This window comes from Neophocaena asiaeorientalis, unplaced genomic scaffold (assembly GCF_003031525.2).
Source record: "Neophocaena asiaeorientalis asiaeorientalis breed wild unplaced genomic scaffold, Neophocaena_asiaeorientalis_V1.1 scaffold166, whole genome shotgun sequence".
Taxonomy (NCBI): Eukaryota; Metazoa; Chordata; class Mammalia; order Artiodactyla; family Phocoenidae; genus Neophocaena; species Neophocaena asiaeorientalis.
This window is the reverse complement of record NW_020174933.1, coordinates 121000-142437: the sequence shown is the minus strand read 5'-3', so window position 1 is coordinate 142437 and position 21438 is coordinate 121000. Positions and strand designations below refer to the sequence as shown.

The 21438-nt window shown below is 40.5% G+C and overlaps 1 protein-coding gene across 2 annotated transcripts in view; it reads left to right on the top strand.

The window, feature by feature from the left end:
- The window catches only part of ZNF37A (zinc finger protein 37A), a 67554-nt gene that overhangs the window by 6834 nt on the left and 39282 nt on the right, over nt 1-21438 (top strand). The window contains exons 2-3 of one of the 2 annotated variants that reach the window (XM_024761435.1): nt 8166-8241; nt 11954-12012. In XM_024761435.1, the coding sequence (XP_024617203.1) occupies nt 11998-12012 (15 nt within the window). In that variant the 5' untranslated portion in view covers nt 8166-8241; nt 11954-11997. Of the gene's footprint in view, nt 1-8165; nt 8242-9927; nt 10232-11953; nt 12013-21438 lie in introns of those variants that run through there. The other variant, XM_024761434.1, reaches the window with a different exon arrangement.

The window sequence follows — 21438 nt, the reverse complement described above, 5'->3', positions numbered from 1 at the left end:
TTTTTGCTTTTTTAAATGGGAAAGACTAAACTATAATTCTAGAGATGCACACTTAGAGATAACACATGCTGTAAAGAAACGAAAAAAGAATGACTCTAAAATTCAAGATGGTATTACTATGGGGAGAGGTAAATTGGGCAAGGGAAAAGATTTTTAGGGTGGCTGGTAAAGTTCTATTTCTTGACCTAGTGGTAATTACTAGGATGTTTGCTTAATAACATTTATTTATGCTGTATATTTGTATGGTTCTCTGTATATGTGTTTTATTTAGTAAAAAAAAGTTTTGTTTTGTTTTTTTGCGGTACACGGGCCTCTCACTGTTGTGGCCTCTCCCGTTGTGGAGCACAGGCTCCGGATGTGCAGGCCCAGCGGCCATGGCTCACAGGCCCAGCCACTCTGCGGCATGTGGGATCTTCCCAGACTGAGACACGAACCCGTGTGCCCTGCATCGGCAGGCGGACTCTCAACCACTGCGCCACCAGGGAAGCCCTAAAAAAAGATTTTTAAAAATTGAATATACGGGATGAATTGGAGTTCAGGTGAGGAAGGGAAACCTGGAAGGAGTCTTTTATAGTAGTTTAGATGAGAAGTGATGAATGCCTAGTATGAGGAAATGGTGGTGTGGAAGGGCTCTAAATAAGAGAGAGAGGCAAGAGGCAATGAGTAAGATTGAGTAGACATTTGGGTGTTTGGTATGAGATAGAGACAGATCAGGGAGTAGGTATCTTATATCGAGAAGACTTGAACTTTTATTCTTTTGAAAAGAGCAGGATGTAATAATAGTTTCCATGGGGAACCAAAGGGCAGAGAGTAGGTGCTGAGCTTTGTTTTATTCATCTTCCTTCCACACTTTCTTATCAGTCTGATGCTTGAGAGCAAAAAGAGTTTTTTCATTTTCTTCAATTCTGCCTCCCTCTATTAACTGCAGCCCTTCAGTGTAACTTCACTGTCTCTGCTATCTATAGAACAGAAGCTGAGGAGTCTGAGGTATCTTCATTCCAAGTGAATTTTATAAGATCACATATATGGAATTACATGAGTGCATGCACATTTATTTACTTTCAAATAAAGTGACCCTAACTGATATTGACATGTAATTCAATGATAGAGGTATAATTGCCTATAAACGTAGAAGAAAATTAAATGACCCCATCCTCTTTTAAAATAGGCATAATTAAATTAAATATGCATAAATTCCAGAGAGATTGATTGGTTTTAAGGAATTGGCTCACAAGAAGTGAGCTTACCAAAGGCTCCAAACAGCATCCCTATCTGCCACTAACACTTCAAGCATGTATAGAAGGGATATCTTGACATGCTCTACACCACTGAACCCCTAGAAGTTTCACTAAGGTAAAATTCCCCTGAATTTTTTCAGATTTATTTTTCACCTTTCGACATGCAAATGTATTTCTGCTCTCTTTCTCTTGTCCTTCTGGGACTTCCATAATGTATTGCATATATTGGTTTTCATCCATGGATTGTTGTTAAATTGGTGTTTCTAGGGAGAGAGAGGGCTGGAATCTTATTTTTGCCATCTTGCCGATTCTCCATTTATTTAGATCTTTAAAAATCTTTCAGTGAACTTTTCATCAGGCAAGCCTTGTACAGGTCTTTCAGTTTTCTTTGTAGAAATGTTACACTCCTTTTGTTAAATTCACTCCTAAGAATTGTTTTCTTTTGATGCTATTGCAAATGAGTTTGTTTTCTTAATTTTGTTTTTGGATTGCTCATTGCTAGTGTATACAAGATCAATTGATATATATAGATAGATAGATAGATAGATAGATAGATAGATCTTGTGTCCTGTAACTTTGCTGAATTCATTTATTCTAATATTTTTCAGTGGGTTTCTAAGCATTTTCTGTATACAAGGTCATGCCATCTGCATATAGCAATAGCATTACCTCTTTATTTCCCATCTGTATGCCTTTTGTTGCATCTTCTTTCCTAATTGCCGTAAGACCTTCAGTACAATATTAACTAGAAGTGGTGAGAGTGGTGTAAGGGCAAATAGAAATGAAAAATAAGAGGATTATTATTCTGTTAAAGATAATGGAAGAGACATCCCTGCTTCGTTTTTGTAGAGCATTTTCTTTTGTAAACTTGTAAATTCTTTATCCCTTTGAGATGAATATGAACCTTTTAAAAAGCCTCTTGGCAGTTTTGCACCCCTGCAGAGTATCTTTCTCAAGGAGCCTCAGAGCCATCTCTTTGAAATACTTCTAGGGAGATAGCACTCCTTTTTCCCAGTTTCTGGGGTAGGGTGGGAGCCTAACTTCAACGAGAGCCTAACTTCAATGGGTGCCTTGCTCAAAACTGCCTCTTGTCATAAAGATATGAGAAGCTTGTTTTTCCTTTTATAAAGACAACAGATGGTCATCCCAATTACCAGACAAATTTTGGGTGAACTGTGCAATAAATGGTACTGTCAAGTCCTCTTACTTAAGGACTAGTTATTGTTTATCTTGAGAACATGTATGTAATGAGTTGTACCTGCTTGGCTTTATAAAAGGGTGAGATTTCTCTCTGTCTTTGCAGTCTCTTAGCAGATTGCCTGTAATGCACATCACATTCTGGTTTTATGCTTATTCAATAATAAAATTCTTTGTCTTCTACCTTTGGAAGTAGGTTTTCTGTGTTGGGAGAAATTTTTATTTTTAATTATATTTCTCCAACAATTTTGGTAATAAGAATGGGATGAGTCTGGCAGTTCTTGATTTGAGCCAAATCAACTGAAAGTCTGTGGCCTCACAATAGTCAGTAAAAGACCCTAAGTTATTATAGCTCTATGCTTTTTTGGAATACTGGCTAAACAAACATCCCTGTTCAAATTCAAGATTTTACTATTGAATGAACATGGGTAATAATGGGCTCTAAACTCTCATCAAGATCACCGTATGGTTGGAAAATATGGGAAGCCAGGAATGTTGCCCGCAGGTCTCTTTTTTTAAAGCAGTTAATATCTGTCTGTCACTTTGGGAATGGGCGTACACGTTGAGACTCCAATCCTGCAGTGGCCAGAGGACAATTCTTTTGATTTGCAGAAGTTCTTAGAAGGACTTTATTCCAGTAAGTGAGTTGCTGATATTTATGGGATGAATATCATTCTAACTATCCTAAGAAGAGTTAAAAATTATTTGGATAGCCAGAAGGAAATACCGAAAAAACAGGAGAGAAAAATGTGAGAATTAAATACATTTTCTCTTTTACAGAACCCTGCTCCTCCTCACTCTGCTTGTCCCTCCTCCTGCTTTCCCTGAATGTCTTTACCCCTCCGTGCCTGAAACTGACTCAGGGGAAGAGTGAGGTGATGATCTTTCAGATGGGTGGTTCCCTTCAGGGCACAACTACGCGGGCCTTCCACTGCTGTGGCCTCTCCTGTTGCGGAGCACAGGCTCCGGACACGCAGGCTCAGCGGCCATGGTGGCATGTGGGATCTTCCCGGACCGGGGCACGAACCCGCGTCCCCTGCATCGGCAGGCGGACTCTCAACCACTGCGCCACCAGGGAAACCCAGGGCACAACTTCTTTAGCTGGTAATAAATTACCTGCTTGGTTTGAGGACACAGAGTTATATACTTTGTGGCCTAGACTGGGTCCATTTCATGTCTTAGACCAGATGACCCCTTAAGTAGTCCCTTATTATCCACACATAGCTAGGAAGGTGCAAATGATAAAGGGAGAATCATGGAAAGATTAAGAGCTTGGATAAAAGAGTCTGCGTAGTAAGGCAACGTATGGAGAGTAGCTGTACTAGTCACTTGGAAAAAGGCAAACAAGGTGTTCAACTAATTAATGTAAACACAGGAAGGGAAACCAAAGTGCCCACACGATTCATATTTTTCTTGTCTCAACATGAAGGAAACCAGCCCATCCTATTTGGATCACCAGCACAGCTGATGCCATTGAGAAGCCAGCCAGAACTCCTGGGTAATTCAAGTGCCTTTCTCACCAGCTGATGTTACTCATTTAAAGGCTTCTTTTCCCCAAGGCCCCGGAAGACATACACCTCAGTGTGTTTTCAATTTGCAGCCCACACATGGCAGTGTATACTGATTTATTGCATAGAATTCAGCAACCAGCAGCTGCGTGGAATCCTGTAATTAGCAGATTTTGCTCCTTTGATAAAGCAGTCACGTTAGGGTCTGGAAGATCACTACATAAAGGGGTGTGGTGGCCAGGGGAAGCTGACTCTCTGCCACGCCACCCCTCATAACTGTGGAGTAACTAAGGAAGTTACGAACTCTTTGAGAAGGGTTGCTAACAGCTGTACTCGAAGCCTTTCCACTGAAGTTGAGCTGGGAGATATTGCAACAGTGTACCCAGAAGACATGTGAGTCCCCCACTGATTTCCGTCAGTGGTTTGTTGAGGCTTTCTCAAAATTCCCTGATGTGAACCTGGGGTCAGGTCAAAATATGCTCTGGTTTTAACAACCTTTGTTTTGACTCTCTAGCCAACTGTCCAAATGCAAATTAAGGAAAAGTGGGAGGACGGCAAGGATAGACTGTTAGTCAAATCTGAGCAGCAGCTACTCACTTTGGGGATAATATAGAGAAAGTGAAAAAAAAAGAAAAGGCTTCTGTGTTGGCTGCTCAGTTAGAACTCCTTGCTAAGGGAATGCTCCCTACTCCAGTCAGTCCGTGACGGGATCAGCGAGAGGGGACTGTAGAGAGAGACTCCGGAGGAGGCAGGGCTTGCAGGGACAAGAGAATCAGCAGGACCTAGAACAAAACCTTCAGCCAGGAAATACTTGGCAAATGGCTCAAAATTGGCAGATTGTGAGAATCTCAGAGGTGGGAGCTGGTGAACCACGTGTGTCAGTAACTTTCCCTCAGGCTAATCTCTGCCTGCTCTAATAAAGCCTGGTGCTACTTATTCTGCAATTTCCTCAGAAATTTCTCATTTTCCATCTGGCGGCAGATCGATACAGAGGGTTAGTATTTTGCATCAGTCTCCTACTTGTTCCTTTTCCTCCACAATTCCCATGCAGATAGGTCCTCTAACTTGGGAATGCATGTTCTTTCTCCTGATTCTTCTATAAACCTATTGGGGAGAGACCTGTTGTGCAACTAAAAGGCTATCATATTCTGTACTCTGGATGGAGTAGCTGTGGAGCTCCCTGGGGAAAAGACACCTGATTTGGTCATGATGTGGCCTTTGAAAGAAAAGGGGTATGGCAGGGAGTGGCACATTCACACCATGCTGGGCAAGCGCACCAAGTGAAACAAATAAGTGCGTCATGCTGGGCCTAGGAAATGATTTTTCTTTCCTCCTACCTATGTGGAGAGGGTTTCTGAATTGGAAGATTTTGTTTTTAACATCTTTGCCTTGTTCCTGATCTTAGGAGGAAAGCATTCAGTCTTCCATCATCAAATATGATGCTAACTGTGGGTTTTTCAAAAATGGCCTTTATTAGGTTGAGGCAATTCCATTCTATTCCTAGTTCTGTCTTGTATCATGAAAGCGTGCTGGATTTTGTTGAATGCTTTCCTGCATCTATTGAGATAATCATGTTTTATTAAATGAGATAACAATATGAGTTTTTTCTGTTAGTATGATGTATTAATGCAATAGTCATTTTCGATATTCTGTAATTGATGGTTTAGCATCTTGAATTCATGGGCCAAGTTAATGGCTAAAGATGTTGGCATACATACCATCCCTGTGTTTCCACAGGTGCGTAAAACCCCCACCATCTGTGTTTTGCTTCCTGCCCAATAGGGCACTTCCCCACCTAACATAGTATAGTTAGGTTACTATAGTTTATCACCACCACTGTAGTAAGAAAGGCTTTCGTTCATGATTTCTCTTCATGTCTTCTGTCTCTTGACTGGTGTTTCCCCATGTGGCCCTGCATGGTGTGGTGTCTCCCGTCCTCTTGAACATTGTAAGTAATGAAGTCTTCTTTCAAAGACAGTTGTCTCCATGTCTGTCATTTTATCATGCCTGATTAAAACAAATCCCAGGTACGTCTTAATTGGTGCAGTGAGCAGGGTGGTTCAGTGACAGATGAGGATAACATGTCTCCAGCCGGCTTTTGGCTTACTAACTGGATCCAGCTGACAGCAAATAATGCTTGGGAAGGCTCTGCTGGCTGTTGACATACTTGCTTTAGCAGCCACCGCGTAGTGTTGTATCTGTTGGGTTTTTCTGGTTATCCAGTCCAATTGCGTCAGAGCCCAGAAAGCTGAGCCCACCCTGAGCTTAGGGTGCTGTAGTCTGAGCAAAGAGGTCCCCACTTGGTCCCTATGTGTTGTGATGCACCTAGTCTGGATGCGGTCTCCAGGGGTGCTTAGGGTAATCGGCTATCATACTGAGCAAAGGTTCCCTAAAGGGATGGGAACAGTTACCCTCCCACCCTCACCTGGCGAGCTTGATCTGTAGGTAGGGGCTGCTCCAATATTCTCCCTTATTTTCCTTGTATGCAAAAGACATACTAGCCTGTCTCATTAGGTAGCAGGATGCTACCTTGCTAGGCATCCTTAAATTGGAAGGACCTAGTGACGATCAGTTTGAGGGCACCCACCCTACAGAGACCATGGCTCCCCACAAATGTTATGTTATTGCAAAATCCTCTGCTGTTCTCCACCGTGCTGTTGTCACAATTTGATCCCAGACCCAGTGATATAAGATATGAGGGCCCATCCCTGGAGACCAATGGCCCAGTGTTTAATGAAAAAGGGGAAAGGAATATCTGTTTCGAACTCCCCCCTGCAAACTAAGAATGTGGTCCAATTAATAAAAAATTATAAAATAATCAATTATATCTCCTAAGTGCTGCTGATTATCAGTACACAAAAGGTCTTATACTCTTAAAAAATTTTAAAGCTAAGGCTGATGCCACTCTTGCAAATTCACAATGCTTTCAATGGTTCAGCCTGTTTGTGGTTAGTTGTGAGTTCAGACGTGTGAATGACAGACACATTAATGTGTCATAGGATTATCAAGTTCAGTCATTTCAGTTTTTGCAGTGGTTGCTATTATCTGTTTTTATTTGTGTACATTTGAATCCTAAAACACCAAAATGCAAGTGTAAACTTTACAATGAATTTTCTGAAAAGTGGACATTAATTAAGCAAGGAAAAATTCCCTTTGAAGATTTTTTACAGTATGTAAAAATGGTAGTGGTAATTCCCTGGTGGTCCAGTGGTTAGGACTCCGTGCTTTCACTGCCAAGGGTATGGGTTCAGTCCCTGGTTGGGGAACTAAGATCCCGCAAGCTGTGCAGTGTGGCCACAAGGCAAAAAAAAAAATGTAGTGAGTCAGATACAAAGCGGCATATACTAACAGCTAAGCATAAGAGATGTATAATTTCTTCAGCTAGTACTATAGAAAGAGGTAAAATAAATTTTTTGATTAATAGGAATTCAGATTGAGATATAGTAATTGCAGCGGAAGCTGTAAATACCCTCCACGCCATACATCATCACCTGTCTTTCAGCTCAAATGACTGTACTGCTGCCAGAGTATTTTCTACTTCCAGAGTTGCAATCAAAATTTCAAGTGCCAGGGCTTCCCTGGTGGCACAGTGGTTAAGAATACGCCTGCCAATTCAGGGGACCCGGGTTCGAGCCCTGGTCGGGGAAGATCCTACATGGTGCAGAGCAACTAAGCCCATGTGCCACAACTACGGAGCCTGTGCTCCAGAGTCCGTGCTCCACAAGAGAAGCCACTGCAATGAGAAGGCGGCGCACTGCAACGAAGAGCAGCCCCCGCTCACCGCAACTAGAGAAAGCCCACGCACAGCAACAAAAACCCACTGCAACGAGAAAGCCCACGCACAGCAACGAAGACCCAACGCAGACAAAAGTTCAAAACCTTTAAAAAGGGGCTTCCCTGGTGGCGCAGTGGTTGAGAGTCCGCCTGCCGATGCAGGGTACACGGGTTCGTGCCCCGGTCCGGGAGGATCCCACATGCCGCGGAGCGGCTGCGCCCGTGAGCCATGGCCGCTGAGCCTGCGCATCCGGAGCCTGTGCTCCGCAATGGGAGAGGCCACAACAGTGAGAGGCCCACGTACCGCAAAAAAAAAAAAAAAAACTTAAAAAAAAAATTGCAAGTGCCAGGATAAAGTCCACTGCAACAACAACAAAAATAGCTTCAGTTATGATTACAGAGATTATCAATATTCTAAATGCCTCATCATTTTTCTTTTTTTTTTTAGCATCATCGCTGTGGATGCAGATTACAATGCAGAAAATACATATTTTCCCCTTGCTTCTACATTGCTTTTGGTTGAGGTAATAAAAATACAAATTTTGGTGGATGTTTGCATAAAGGTGCAGACATATTTATTCCAAGGTTAAACAAAGCATGAATGATTCTGTGGAAGATGTTGACTGTGCTGCCCATATTCTGCACAGTGCTTGCTGTTCAAATAGTTTCTGATGTTCTTTCTATTGATGTTGAAGTAATTGTCATGAAGTTGTTCTCTTACTTCAGCACTTATACTATTTGAATTGAGTGATGAAAGGATTTTTGTGATTTTTTTAATTGGCATTCAGTATTTTTCATTTCTCTTGCATTCAGAAACTCATTGACTCTCTTTAACAAACACAGCTGTAAGAGTTCTCAGTTTATTTAAAGCACTGAAATAATATTTTAATTCTCAAGAAAAGGCTCCCAATTCTTGTTTAACCTTTTAAATATTCCATTGAATGAAGCTAATTTGCTTATTTCTTGTACATAGATTTCAATATCTTTTTAGCAATAGGATTGTGGAAATTGAAAGAAGAGCAAAAAGTGTTAGTGAAATATTCCACTGTTTAATGAAACTTAGTGAAATCTTCATGTCAGACTGTTCTTAAAAGGGAAAACATTACTCATGGAATAATAGGAATAAGAAAATAAATTTTGACTTGTGGATAATCCTTATTGTACTTGCCATGACTGTATTTTGAAATGAGTTTCATCTCTTGAAGAATTTGATTCTTTTACATGGATGTTACTAACTGCTCTTATAGCATGAGGACAAGTGGAATCGTCATGTGTAGTGTTAAAAAGGAAAGGAAAAAAATTGACAAAAAGTTTTCTTTTATCGGTGGGCAGCATGTTAAAAACTTGTTAATCAAGAGATCCATCGTAATCCTGAAGAATGGAAAAGGCAAGTTTTGCCATGAATAATGGTATTGTTTCAACAAATCAAATCTGAAGAGCAATTCCTAGAGTTGTTAACTTTATGCCATTATATCTGCTCAGAACGCTAAAGTTGAAATGTGTTTTCTCATTAATTAATGTCCAATGGACAAAGAACGAAGTAAGTGAGATGTGACTACTGTAGAAGATATGTTATAATGAAAATGGAGCAATGTAACAGTCTCTGGAAGGAATTCTATAACTCAATTCTGCAAGGAACTGTTAAGGAGAGCCAATATATCAGGAAAATAGTTAATGAAAGACATGTAATTTAGATACTTAAAATTTATTTCAGATGAACAACGAATAAAAGTATGTCTCATGGCTTGTATTTTTGCTAAATCTGGCAATTTTACCCAATGTGTCCAAAGTCACCGACCCTTTTCTTTTTTTTTAATTGAAGGAAGTATACTTGATTTAGTGTTGTATTAGTTTCAGGTGCACAGCAAAGTGATTCAGTCATATATGTGTGTGTGTATATATATATAGAACTTCAGTTTTATATAATCTATATACATACACATAAAAATACTTTCAGATTCTTTTCCATTATAGGTTACTACAAGAAAATGAATATTATCCCCTATGCTATACAGTAGGTCCTTGTTTATTTTACATATAGTAATCCCAAACTCCTAACTTATCGCTCCCCGCTTCCCCTTTAGTAACCATAAGTTTATTTCCATCGCAGAGACTTTTCTAATTGAAGTGGCTCTAAGGCTTTCAGGAAATGTACCGTGCACAGCTTTCTGGCACAGGACGGGGCTGTTCACTATGGGCCTTCTGCGCATGTGCACTGCCTCCCCCTCCCCCCTGCCCCGGATGCCGGGCGTGTTCCCGTTCCGCGGCCGCTGTCTCGCGAGGAGATGGTTGCGGAGCCTCCGGCGACTGCGAGCCCGGCAGCTGGCGAGCAGGACGCTGCTGTGGAGCACCGGGGGAAGATGAAGCTCCAGGCTAGAGGCGGGTGAAAGAGGAAACGGCTTTGTGTCCAGATTCGGTGTAAATTTGGCCCCGTTTTTATGCACCTGATGAGAACCTGCACTTCCCAGCGCTTAATTTTCTCATCTCCAAGGTGCCCTGTCGTTTGAGGCCTCGGTAAGACCGCGCGGAAACTGGCCCTTGGCTGTCAGTAGATGCGCACTTTTCTTCTCAGCGGAGACCCTTGTTCTTTTCCACTCAGGATCTCGCTGAATCCTCCCAACCACCTGTGGTCAGCGTCGCGTCCCCTTTCTAACAGTGAGGCTCCAAGACGGGATAGGAATTCAAAGTGGCGAAGGGAGCAGGGGAAGGAGCAAGGATAGATCCCATGCCTCGTTCTCTGCCCAGCATGAAATCTGAGCAAGAGTCGGTCGCAGCAGTAAGCAGCTTGAGTACCCTAACCCCTCAAGGAAATAGTTTTGAAGTGAATGCAGCATTGGTTTTGGGGGATTTCTTCTTGTTTCTAAAGAACCTGTGAACATAAGTGGAGGCGTCCAGGCCCCTCTGACCCCCTCCAGCTTTGCCTGTGCCCTCAGTAGCACCAGTTTGCTTTTACAGGAGGTCCTGCTTAAGGTCCAGGAGCTTTCGATCTTGGATGAATATTCTAACTGGCTTAGGTTTCACCTTTCTTGCAACAAAGCGGCTTTTGTGAGGTAGGAAGGGGGATTCCCGGGAGCGGGAATTGTCCCGGTAGGACAATCAGTGCGCCTGAGACCTCAGGAGAGATCCAGAGCCCAGGTGCAAAGACGCTTGTTGCTCAGCTGGAAGCAATTTGGGTCCTCCTGCCGGAACCAGTCATATGCAGACTGTCACAGACGGTGATGGTGGAAACCTTGGGCCAACTTTCCAGAGAGATGTAAGCTGTGGTTGGGATAGGAGGACAAGACAAAAGGAACAGAAGATACTGCTTCTTGGGGAGTTGTGAAGGCATCGTGTGGTGGGAAGCGCTGACCAGCCACAGGGGAGGGAATTACCGTCTTCCTTCACTCTTTACTCCACTCTTTCTGAGCTCTGAGCTGTTCCCACACTCGGCACAACTAGAGATATACTGATGCCCCCTGTATCCCGATCTTACAGAATCAGAGATGGTACTGCAAGACAGGTCGTTAAGACTTGGACTTAAGACAGGTCTATTTCTGCTTTACTTAAAAGATGGAGTTGGATTGGGGTGGGCAAGAAGTGGGTCAAAAATGTTAAGTGGTTACAGTTCTACGTTTTGTTATGGCAGAATCAAGAGGAGACATGGAGTTTCTTGATGGTCTAGGCAGGTCTTTTCTGCATTAACAACAGATAAGTCAAAACCAATTTGGTTTGGTTTGTTTTTTTTTAATTAAAAAATACTTTTGAGACCTGAAACCAATTTAAGAGTAAACCGTTCTTTTTCCTTCCAAAAAAGACCAGCCCTTTTTTCCTTCCAAAAATACCCCATCCTTTTTTTTCAGAATCTTGTTGAGATTCTCTGGTTTGTAATGAACATTACAAATTTTTGTGCTGAATATTTTTGCTCAGCATCAGTTTTAATGAAAGCATTGTGTTCTATTCCTTGGCTTTTCCTAATTGGCTTAATTAGTTAAATGTGTTGTTTATATTTTTTCTGTGTTAGAGCATACATTGTTAACAAATCAGCAGAAACCAAATGTGTTTACATTTGAAAACGAACCTGTCCAAACATTACATAATCATCCCAGAGTCATGCATGGACACCCGAGTGCTTCCCTCCCTCACTGTTATCCTTTCTGCTGCTTCTCAAAGTGTCTCCCATTCTGAGGTGTTTCGCCAGCTGCTATGTGGAGCTTTCTAGGCAGGTGATGTCACTCATGAGCTTTCCTTCTTTTTCAGGTGTAGCCCCTCAGTTCTCTACATTCTTCCAGGAGCAGCAGAAAATGATCACATCCCAGGTGAGTCGTTTAATTTATGCACAGTTTTGCTTAACACTGATTATTTGAGGTTTATAAAATATCTATGCATTCATATGAAATAGTAGAAATAGATATGTTAACATCAGGAAAAATATAGAACAGAAGTCAGCAAATTGCAGTCCATGGGCCAAATGTAGCATGCTGCCTGTGTTTATATGTCCCACAAACTAAGAATTTTTAGATGATTGAGAAACAAATCAAGAGTAGTAGTCTGTGGTGTGAAAACTGTATGAAATTCAAATCTCAGTGTCTGTAAAGTTTTACTGGAACACAGCCATGCTCATTCATTTATGGCCGTGGCTGCCGTCAAATTACAAGGGCAGAGTTGAGTGGTTGTGACAGAGACTGTGTGGCTCACAGGCCTAAAACGTTTACTATGTGGACATTTACTGAAAAGGTTTGCTGACTTCTGATATAGAACAGCAGATCAACAGTAGGACAAAGGTGCCATGTAGGTAAATGCAGATCCTGTGATCTTACTGAGTTGTGAAACTGGGCCATAAAAAAGTTTTTTGATAGACTTCATTAGGTGACATTGTGAACCTTTTTTTTCTTAATTTTTGGCTGTGTTGGGTCATCGTTGCTGCACGCTGGCTTTTTCTAGTTGCAGCAAGTGGGGGCTACTCTTCATTGCGGCACGCAGGCTCAGTAGTTGCGGCACACGGGCTTAGTTGCTCCGCAGCATGTGGGATCTTCCTGGACCAGGGCTCGAACCCGTGTCCCCTGCATTGGCAGGCAGATTCTTAACCACTATGCCACAGGGATGTCCAGTGACATTGTGAACCTTCTAGTGACTGTCTTGCAGTGTTGCATAAAGAGGTGGTAGGAATAAAGTGAATGATTTTTGTCTAATCCAGGGGAAAAGTTGAGATGTCAAAAGAAAATATGTGATAAATAATTCAAATGAATTAGAGCAGCATTAGGACGCATGGTTGTTCAAAGAAGGGACAAGTCTGGGTAGACCAGGGTGACCTAGGTTGGTTAGTAGGATGAGGCAGGCTATGTGACAATACTGAGGACCGGGCAGAATATAAATCTTTGTAGAATATGGCAAGGGATTCCCCTATTTTAATTGTGGCAAAATACATATAACATGAAATTCACATTTCAACCATTTAAAAGTGTAGAAATTAGTGGCATTTTGTACATTCATGATGTTATGCAACCATAAACACCACCTACTTCCAGAATATTTTCATCACACCAAAAGGAAATCCCTTACCCTTAATAAGCAGTACTATATAGCTTAATAAACAGTTACTCCCCATTCCCCTCAGCCCCTAGCAACTGCTAATCTGTTTTCTGTTTATGGATTTGCCTTTTCCGGATAGCTCATATAAATGGAATCATGAAGCCTTTTGTGGGTGGCTTCTTTCACTGATCATGTTTTCAAGACCCATCCGTGTTGTAGCTTGTATTACTACTTCATCCCTTTTATGACTGATTAATATTCCATTGTATGTTTATACTACCTTTTGTTTATCCATCATTTGATGGGCATTTGGGAGTGACTCCATGTTTGGTTATTGGGAGTAGTGCTGCTGTGAGCATTCATGTACAAGTTTTTGTTTGAAGACCTATTTTCAGTTCTTTCCTGGGAGTGAAATTGATGTGAAATTGTGAAATTGTGATAATTCTGTGTTTAACTTATTTTGAAATTGCTAAACTGTGTTCTGCAGCAAGTCCCTTGCAAGGCCTTATGAATTTTATGTTAGCTTTCCTATTTCCACACAAAAAGGCTGTTGAGATTTTATAATTTTTAAACTAATTAATTATTTGTTTTATTTTTTGGCTGAGTTGGGTCTGTGTTGCTGCACGTGGGCTTTCTCTAGTTGCGGCAAGTGGGGGCTACTCTTTGTTGCGATGCGCGGGCTTCTCATTGCAGTGGCTTCTCTTTGTTGCAGAGCATGGGCTCTAGGCACGTGGGCTTCAGTAGTTGTGGTGCACGGGCTCAGTAGTTGTGGTGCACAAGCTTAGTTGCTCCACAGCATGTGGGATCTTCCCAAACCAGGGCTCAAACCCGTGTCCCCTGAATTGACAGGCAGGTCCCTAACCACTGCACCACAAGAGAGGTCCAAGACGAGATTTTGATAAGGATTGCATTGAATCTGTAGACCACTTTGGGGAATCTTGCCACTTTAAGAATATTAAGTATTAGAATCCATGAACATGAGATGTTTTTCCATTAATTTAGGTTTTTAATTACTTTCAGCCATGTTTTGTAGTTTTCAGAGTACACAACTTACATATACTTGCTTAAATTTATTCTTAGGTATTTTGTTCTTTTATTTAAAAAATTTTTTTATTATTTTTAACATCTTTATTTGAGTATAATTGCTTTACAATGGTGTGTTAGTTTCTGCTTTATAACAAAGTGAATCAGTTACACATATTATATATCCATGCCACTCTCTCACTTTATCCCAGCTTACCCTTCCCCCTCCCCATATCCGCAAGTCCATTCTCTAGTATGTCTCTGTCTTTATTCCCGTCTTGCCCCTAGGATCTTCATGACCATTTTTTTTCTTAGATTCCACATATGTGTGTTAGCATACGGTATTTGTCTTTCTCTTTCTGACTTACTTCAGTCTGTATGACAGACTCTAGGTCCATCCACCTCACTCCATACTGTCTTGATTACTGTAGCTTTGTAGTATAGTCTGAAGTCAGGGAGCCTGATTCCTCCAGCTCGGTTTTTCATTCTCAAGATTGCTTTGGCTATTCGGGGTCTTTTGTGTTTCCATACAAATTATGAAATTTTTTGTTCTAGTTCTGTGAAAAATGCCAGTGGTAGTTTGATAGGGATTGCACTGAATCTGTATATTGCTTTGGGTAGTAGAGTCATTTTCACAATGTTGATTCTTCCAATCCAAGAACATGGTATACCTCTCCATCTATTTGTATCGTCTTCAATTTCTTTCATCATTTTTAATTTTCTGCATACAGGTCTTTTGTCTCCTTAGGTAGGTTTATTCCTAGATATTTTATTCTTTTTGTTGCAATGGTAAATGGGAGTGTTTTCTTAATTTCACTTTCAGATTTTTCACCATTAGTGTATAGGAATGCTAGAGACTTCTGTGCATTAATTTTGTATTCTGCTACTTTACCATATTCATTGATTAGCTCTAGTAGTATTCTGGTAGCATCTTTAGGACTCTATGTATAGTACCATGTCATCTGCAGACAGTGACAGCTTTACTTCTTCTTTTCCAATTTGTATTCCTTTTATTTCTTTTTCTTCTCTGATTGCTGTGGCTAAGCTTCCAAAACTATATTGAATAATAGTGGTGAGAATGGGCTGCCTTGTCTTGTTCCTGATCTTAGTGGAAATGGTTTCAGTTTTTTTTTCACCATTGAGGACGATGTTGGCTGTGGGTTTGTCATATATGGCCTTTATAATGTTGAGGGAAGTTCCCTCTATGTCTGCTTTCTGGAGGGTTTTTATAATAAATGGGTGTTGAATTTTGCTGAAAGCTTTCTCTGTATCTATTGAGATGATCATATGGTTTTTCTCCTTCAGTTTGTTAATATGGTGTATCACATTCATTGATGTGCATATATTGAAGAATCCTTGCATTCCTGGGATAAACCCCACTTGATCATGGTGTATGATCCTTTTAATGTGCTGTTGGATTCTGTTTGCTAGTATGTTGTTGAGGATTTGTACATCTGTGTTCATCACTGATATTGGCCTGTAGTTTTCTTTCTTTGTGACATCTTTGGTTTTGTTATCAGGGTGATGGTGCCCTTGTAGAATGAATTTGGGAGTGATCCTCCCTCTGCTATATTTTGGAAGACTTTGAGAAGGATAGGTGTGAGCTCTTCTCTATTTGTTTGATAAAATTTGCCTGTGAAAGCATCTGGTCCTGGGCTTTTGTTTGTTGGAAGATTTTTAATCACAGTTTCAGTTGCAGTGCTTGTAATTGTTCATCTTTTCTGTTTCTTCCTGGTTAAGTCTCAGAAGGTTGTGCATTTCTAAGAATTTGTCCATCTCTTCCAGGTTGTCCATTTTATTGGCATAGCTTTGCTTGTAGTACTCTCTCATGATCCTTTGTATTTCTGTGGTGTCAGTTGTAACTTCTTTTTCATTTCTAATTCTATTGATTTGAGTCTTCTCCCTTTTTTTCTTGATGCGTCTGGCTAATGGTTTATCAATTGTGTTTATCTTCTTAAAGAACCAGCTTTTAGTTCTATTGATCTTTGCTATCGTTTCCTTCATTTCTTTTTCATTTATTTCTGATCTGATCTTTATGATTTCTTTCCTTCTGCTAACTTTCGGGGGTTTTTGTTCTTCTTTCTCTAATTGATTTAGGTGTAAGGTTAGTTTGTTTATTTGAGATGTTTTTTGTTTCTTAAGGTAGGATTGTATTGCTATCAACTTCCCTCTTAGAACTGCTTTTGCTACATCCCATAGGTTTTGGGTCATCGTGTTTTCGTTGTCATTTGTTTCTAGGTATTTTTTGATTTCCTCTTTGATGTCTTTAGTGATCTGTTGGTTATTAAGGTGTGTATTAGTTAGCATCCATGTGTTAGTATTTTTTACAGATTTTTCCTGTAATTGATAGCTAGTCTCATAGCATTTTGGTCGGAAAAGATACTTGATACAATTTCAAATTTCTTAAATTTACCAAGGCTTGATTTTTGACCCAAGATATGATCTATCCTCGAGAACTTAAGCACTTGCAAAAAATGTGTATTCTGTTGTTTTTGGATGGAATGTCCTATAAATATCAATTAAGTCCATCTTGTTTAATGTATCATTTAAATCTTGTGTTTCTTCTTTATTTTCATTTTGGATGATCTGTCCATTGGTGAAAGTGTGGTGTTAAAGTCCCCTACTATGATTGTGTTACTGTCCATTTCCCCTTTTATGGCTGTTAGTATTTGCCTTATGTATTGAGGTGCTCCTATGTTGAGTGCATAAATATGTACAGTTGTTATATGTTCATCTTGTAGCAATCCCTTGATCATTATGTAGTATCCTTCTTTGTCTCCCGTAATAGTCTGTATTTTAAAGTCTGTTTTGTCTGATATGAAAATTGCTACTCCAGCTTTCTTTTCATTTCCATTTTCATGGAATATCTTTCTCCATCCCCTCACTTTCAGTCTGTGTATGTCCCTAGGTCTGAAGTGAGTCTCTTGTAGACGGCATATATACGGGTCTTGTTTTTGTATCCATTCAGCCAGTCTATGTCTTTTGGTTGGAGCATTTAATCCATTTATATTTAAGGTAATTATCAATATGTATATTCCTATTACCATTTTCTTTTCTTTTTTTTGTGGTACACGGGCCTCTCACTGTTGTGGCCTCTCCCATTGCAGAGTGCAGGCTCAGCGGCCATGGCTTACGGGCCCAGCCACTCCACGGCATGTGGGATCTTCCCGGACCGGGGCACGAACCCATGTCCCCTGCATCGGCAGGTGGACTCTTAACCACTGCGCCACCAGGGAAGCCCTGTTACCATTTTCTTAATTGTTTTGGGTTTGTTATTGTACGTCTTTTCCTTCTCTTGTGTTTCCTGCCTCGAGAAGTTCCTTTAGCATTTGTTGTAAAGCTGGTTTGGTGGTGCTGAATTGTCTTAACTTTTGCTCGTCTCTAAAGGTTTTAATTTCTCCGTCAAATCTGAATGAGATCCTTGCTGGGTAGAGTAATCTTGGTTGTAGGTTTTTCTCCTTCATCACTTTAAATATGGCCTGCCACTCCCTTCTGGTTTGCAAAGTTTCTGCTGAAAGATCAGCTGTTAACCTTATGGAGATTCCCTTGTGTGTTACTTGTTTTTCCCTTGCTTCTTTTAACATTTTTTCTTTGTATTTAATTTCTGACAGTTTGATTAATATTGTCTTGGCTTGTTTCTCCTTGGATTTATCCTGTATGGGAGTCTATGTGCTTCCTTGAGTTGATTATTTCCTTTCCCATATTAGGGAATTTTTCAACTATAATCTCTTCAAATATTTTCTCAGTCCCTTTCTTTTCCTCTTGTTCTTCTGGGACCCCTTTAATTCAAATGTTGGTGTGTTTAACGTTGTCCCAGAGGTCTCTGAGACTGTCCTCAATTCTTTTCATTCTTTTTTCTTTATTCTGCTCTGCAGTAGTTATTTCCACTATTTTACCTTCCAGTTCACTTATCCGTTCTTCTGCCTCAGTTATTCTACTATTGATTGCTTCTAGAGAATTTTAAATTTCATTTATTGTGTTGTTCATCAGTGTTTGTTTGCTCTTTAGTTCTTCTAGGTCCTTATTAAACGTTTCTTGTATTTTCTCAATTCTATTTCCAAGATTTTGGATCATCTTTACTATCATTATTCTGAATTCTTTTTCAGGTAGACTGCCTATTTCATCTTCATTTGTTAGGTCTGGTGGGTTTTTATCTTGCTCCTTCATCTGCTGTGTGTTTTTCTGTCTTCTCATTTTGCTTAATTTACTGTGTTCGGGGTCTCCTTTTCGCAGGCTGCAAGTTCGTAGTTCCCGTTGTTTTTGGTGTCTGTCCCCAGTGGCTATGGTTGGTTCAGTGGGTTGTGTAGGTTTCCTAGTGGAGGGGACTAGTGCCTGTGTTCTGGTGGATGAGGCTGGATCTTGTCTTTCTGGTGGGAGGTCCATGTCTGGTGGTGTGTTTTGGGGTGTCTGTGGCCTTGTTATGATTTTAGGCAGCCTCTCTGCTAATGGGTGTGGTTGTGTTCCGTCTTGCTAGTTGTTCGGCATAGGGTGTCCAGCACTGTAGCTTGTTGTTCATTGAGTGAAGCTGGGTCTTGGCATTGAGATGGAGATTGCTGGGAGACTTTTGCCATTTGATATTACGTGGAGCTGGGAGGTTTCTTGTGGACCAGTGTCCTGAAGTTGGCTCTCCCACCTCAGAGGCACAGCCCTGACACGTAGCTGGAGCACCAAGAGCCTTTCATCCACACGGCCTGGGAAAGCTAAGACGTATCATGGCGTATCATGGGCACAGGTGGGTGAGCCCAGCTGGACAGGACCTGTGTTACGACCATACCAGAGCCTGAATGGATCCTCTGACCTCTACATGGCCTCGTGCTGGGATCCAAGAACTCCTGCGGAATGTCCTACCTATGCTTGGGTCACTGCAGACATGTACTCAAGTCTGGGGTCTGTCCTGCAAGGTGACTTGCTAGTGTTGCAGGGTCTTCTGCAGAGGCAGGGGTGGCTGTGGCTCACTGTGAGGACAAGGACAGTGGCAGCAGAAGTTCTGGGAAGTACTCCTTGGCATGAGCCCTTCCAGATTCTGCCATCAGCCCCACCAAAAAGCCGTGTAGGCTTATATTTTGTTCTTTTAGATGCTATTGCACATAGAATTGTTTTCTTAGTTTCTTTTTTGATTGCTTACTGATAGTGTGTTGAAATACTACTGATTTTCGAGTGTTAATCTTATATCCTGCTTAGCTGAATTTGTTCTAGTTCTAATAGTTGCTTTGTAGATTCTTTAGGATTTTCTATATTTGCTATCATGTCATCTGCAAATAGAGATAGTTTTACTTCTTCCTTTCCAGTTTGAAGGCTTTTTATTGATATTTATTTTTTTGCCTAATAGTTCTGGCTAGAATTTCCAGTACAAAGTTGAATATAAGTTACCAAAGCAGGCATCCTTTTTGGTTTTTTTACCATCTTAATGTTCTTAAGTGTGCAGTTCAGTCGTGTTAAGTTTATTCACACTGTTGTATAACCAACCTTGAAAACTTTTTCATCTTGCAAAACTGAAACTCTACATTCATTAAACAAAAACTTCCCGTTCCCCTCTGCCCCCTAGCCAGTGGCATCCTCCATTCTACTTTCTGTTTCTATGAGTTTGACTACTCTTGATACTTCATATAAGTGAAATCATACAGGACTTGTCTTTTTGTGACTGGCTTATTTTACGTAGCGTAATGTCATCACGGTTCATCCATGTTGTAGTATGTGTCAGAATTTCCTTTTTAAAGGTTGAATAATAGTCCACGCGTGTATATATCACATTTTTGTTTATTCATTCATCTGTTGATGGACATTTGGTTTGCTTCTGCCTTTTGGCTGTTGTGCATAATGCTTCTACGAACACGGGTGTACAGGTACCTCTTTGAGACTCTGCTTTTAGTTCTTTTGGATATATACCAAGAAATGGTATTGCTGGATCACATGGTAATTAAATTTTATTTTTTGAAGAACCACCGTACTGTTCTTCACAGCAGCTGCACCATTTTATATTCCACAAACAGTGCACAAGGGTTCCAATTTCTACGTATCTTCACGAACACTTGTTATTTTTTTTTAGATTCCACATATAAGTGATATCATGTGATATTTGTCTTTCTGTGTCTGACTTACTTCACTCAGTATGATAATTTCCAGGTCCATCCATGTTGCTGCTAATGGCATTATTTCATTCTTTCTAATGACTGAGTAATATTCCACTGTATGTATGTACCACATTTTCTTTATCCATTCCTCTGTCAGTGGACATTTACATTGCTTCCATGTCTTGGCTATTGTAAACAGCACTTCAGTGAACACTGGGGTGCATAGATCCTTTCGAACCATGGTTTTCACTGGATATATGCCCAGGAGTGGGATTGCTGGATCATGTGGTAGCTCTGTTTTTAGTTTTTTAAGGAACCTCTATACCGTTCTCCATAGTGGCTGTATCAGTTTACATTCCCACCAACAGTGTAGGAGGGTTCCGTTTTCTCCACACCCTCTCCAGCATTTATTGTTTGTAGACTTTTTGATGATGGCCATACTGTCTGGTGTGAGGTGTTATCTCAGTGTAGTTTGATTTGAATTTCTCTAATAATTAGTGATGTTGAGCAGCTTTTCATGTGCCTCTTGGCCATATGTCTGTCTTCTTTGGAGAAATGTCTATTTAGATCTTGCACCTGCTTTTTGATTGGGTTGTTTGTTTTCTTGATATTGAGCTGCATGAGCTGTTTGTAAATTTTGGAGATTAATCCATTGTTGGTTGCATCATTTGCAAATACTTTCTCTCATTCTGTGGGCTGTCTTTTCGCTTTGTTTATGGTTTCCTTTGTGCAAAAGCTTTTGAGTTTAATTAGCTCCCATTTGTTTAGTTTTGTTTTTATTTCCATTACTTTAGGAGACAGATCGAAAAAGATATTGCTGTGATTTATGTCAGAGTGTTCTGTATTTTCCTCTAAGAGTTTTTTGGTATCCAGTCTTAGATTTAGGTCTTTAATCCATTTTGAGTTTATTTTTGTGTATGGTGTAAGAAAATGTTCTAGTTTTATTGTTTTACATGTAGCTGTCCAGTTTTCCCAGCACCACTTATTGACTAGACAGTCTCTTTTCCATTGTATATTCTTGCCTCCTTTGTTTTACATTAATTGACCATAGATGTATGGGTTTATTTCTGGGCTTTCTATCCTGTTCCATTGATCTATATTTATCTTTTTGTGCCAGTA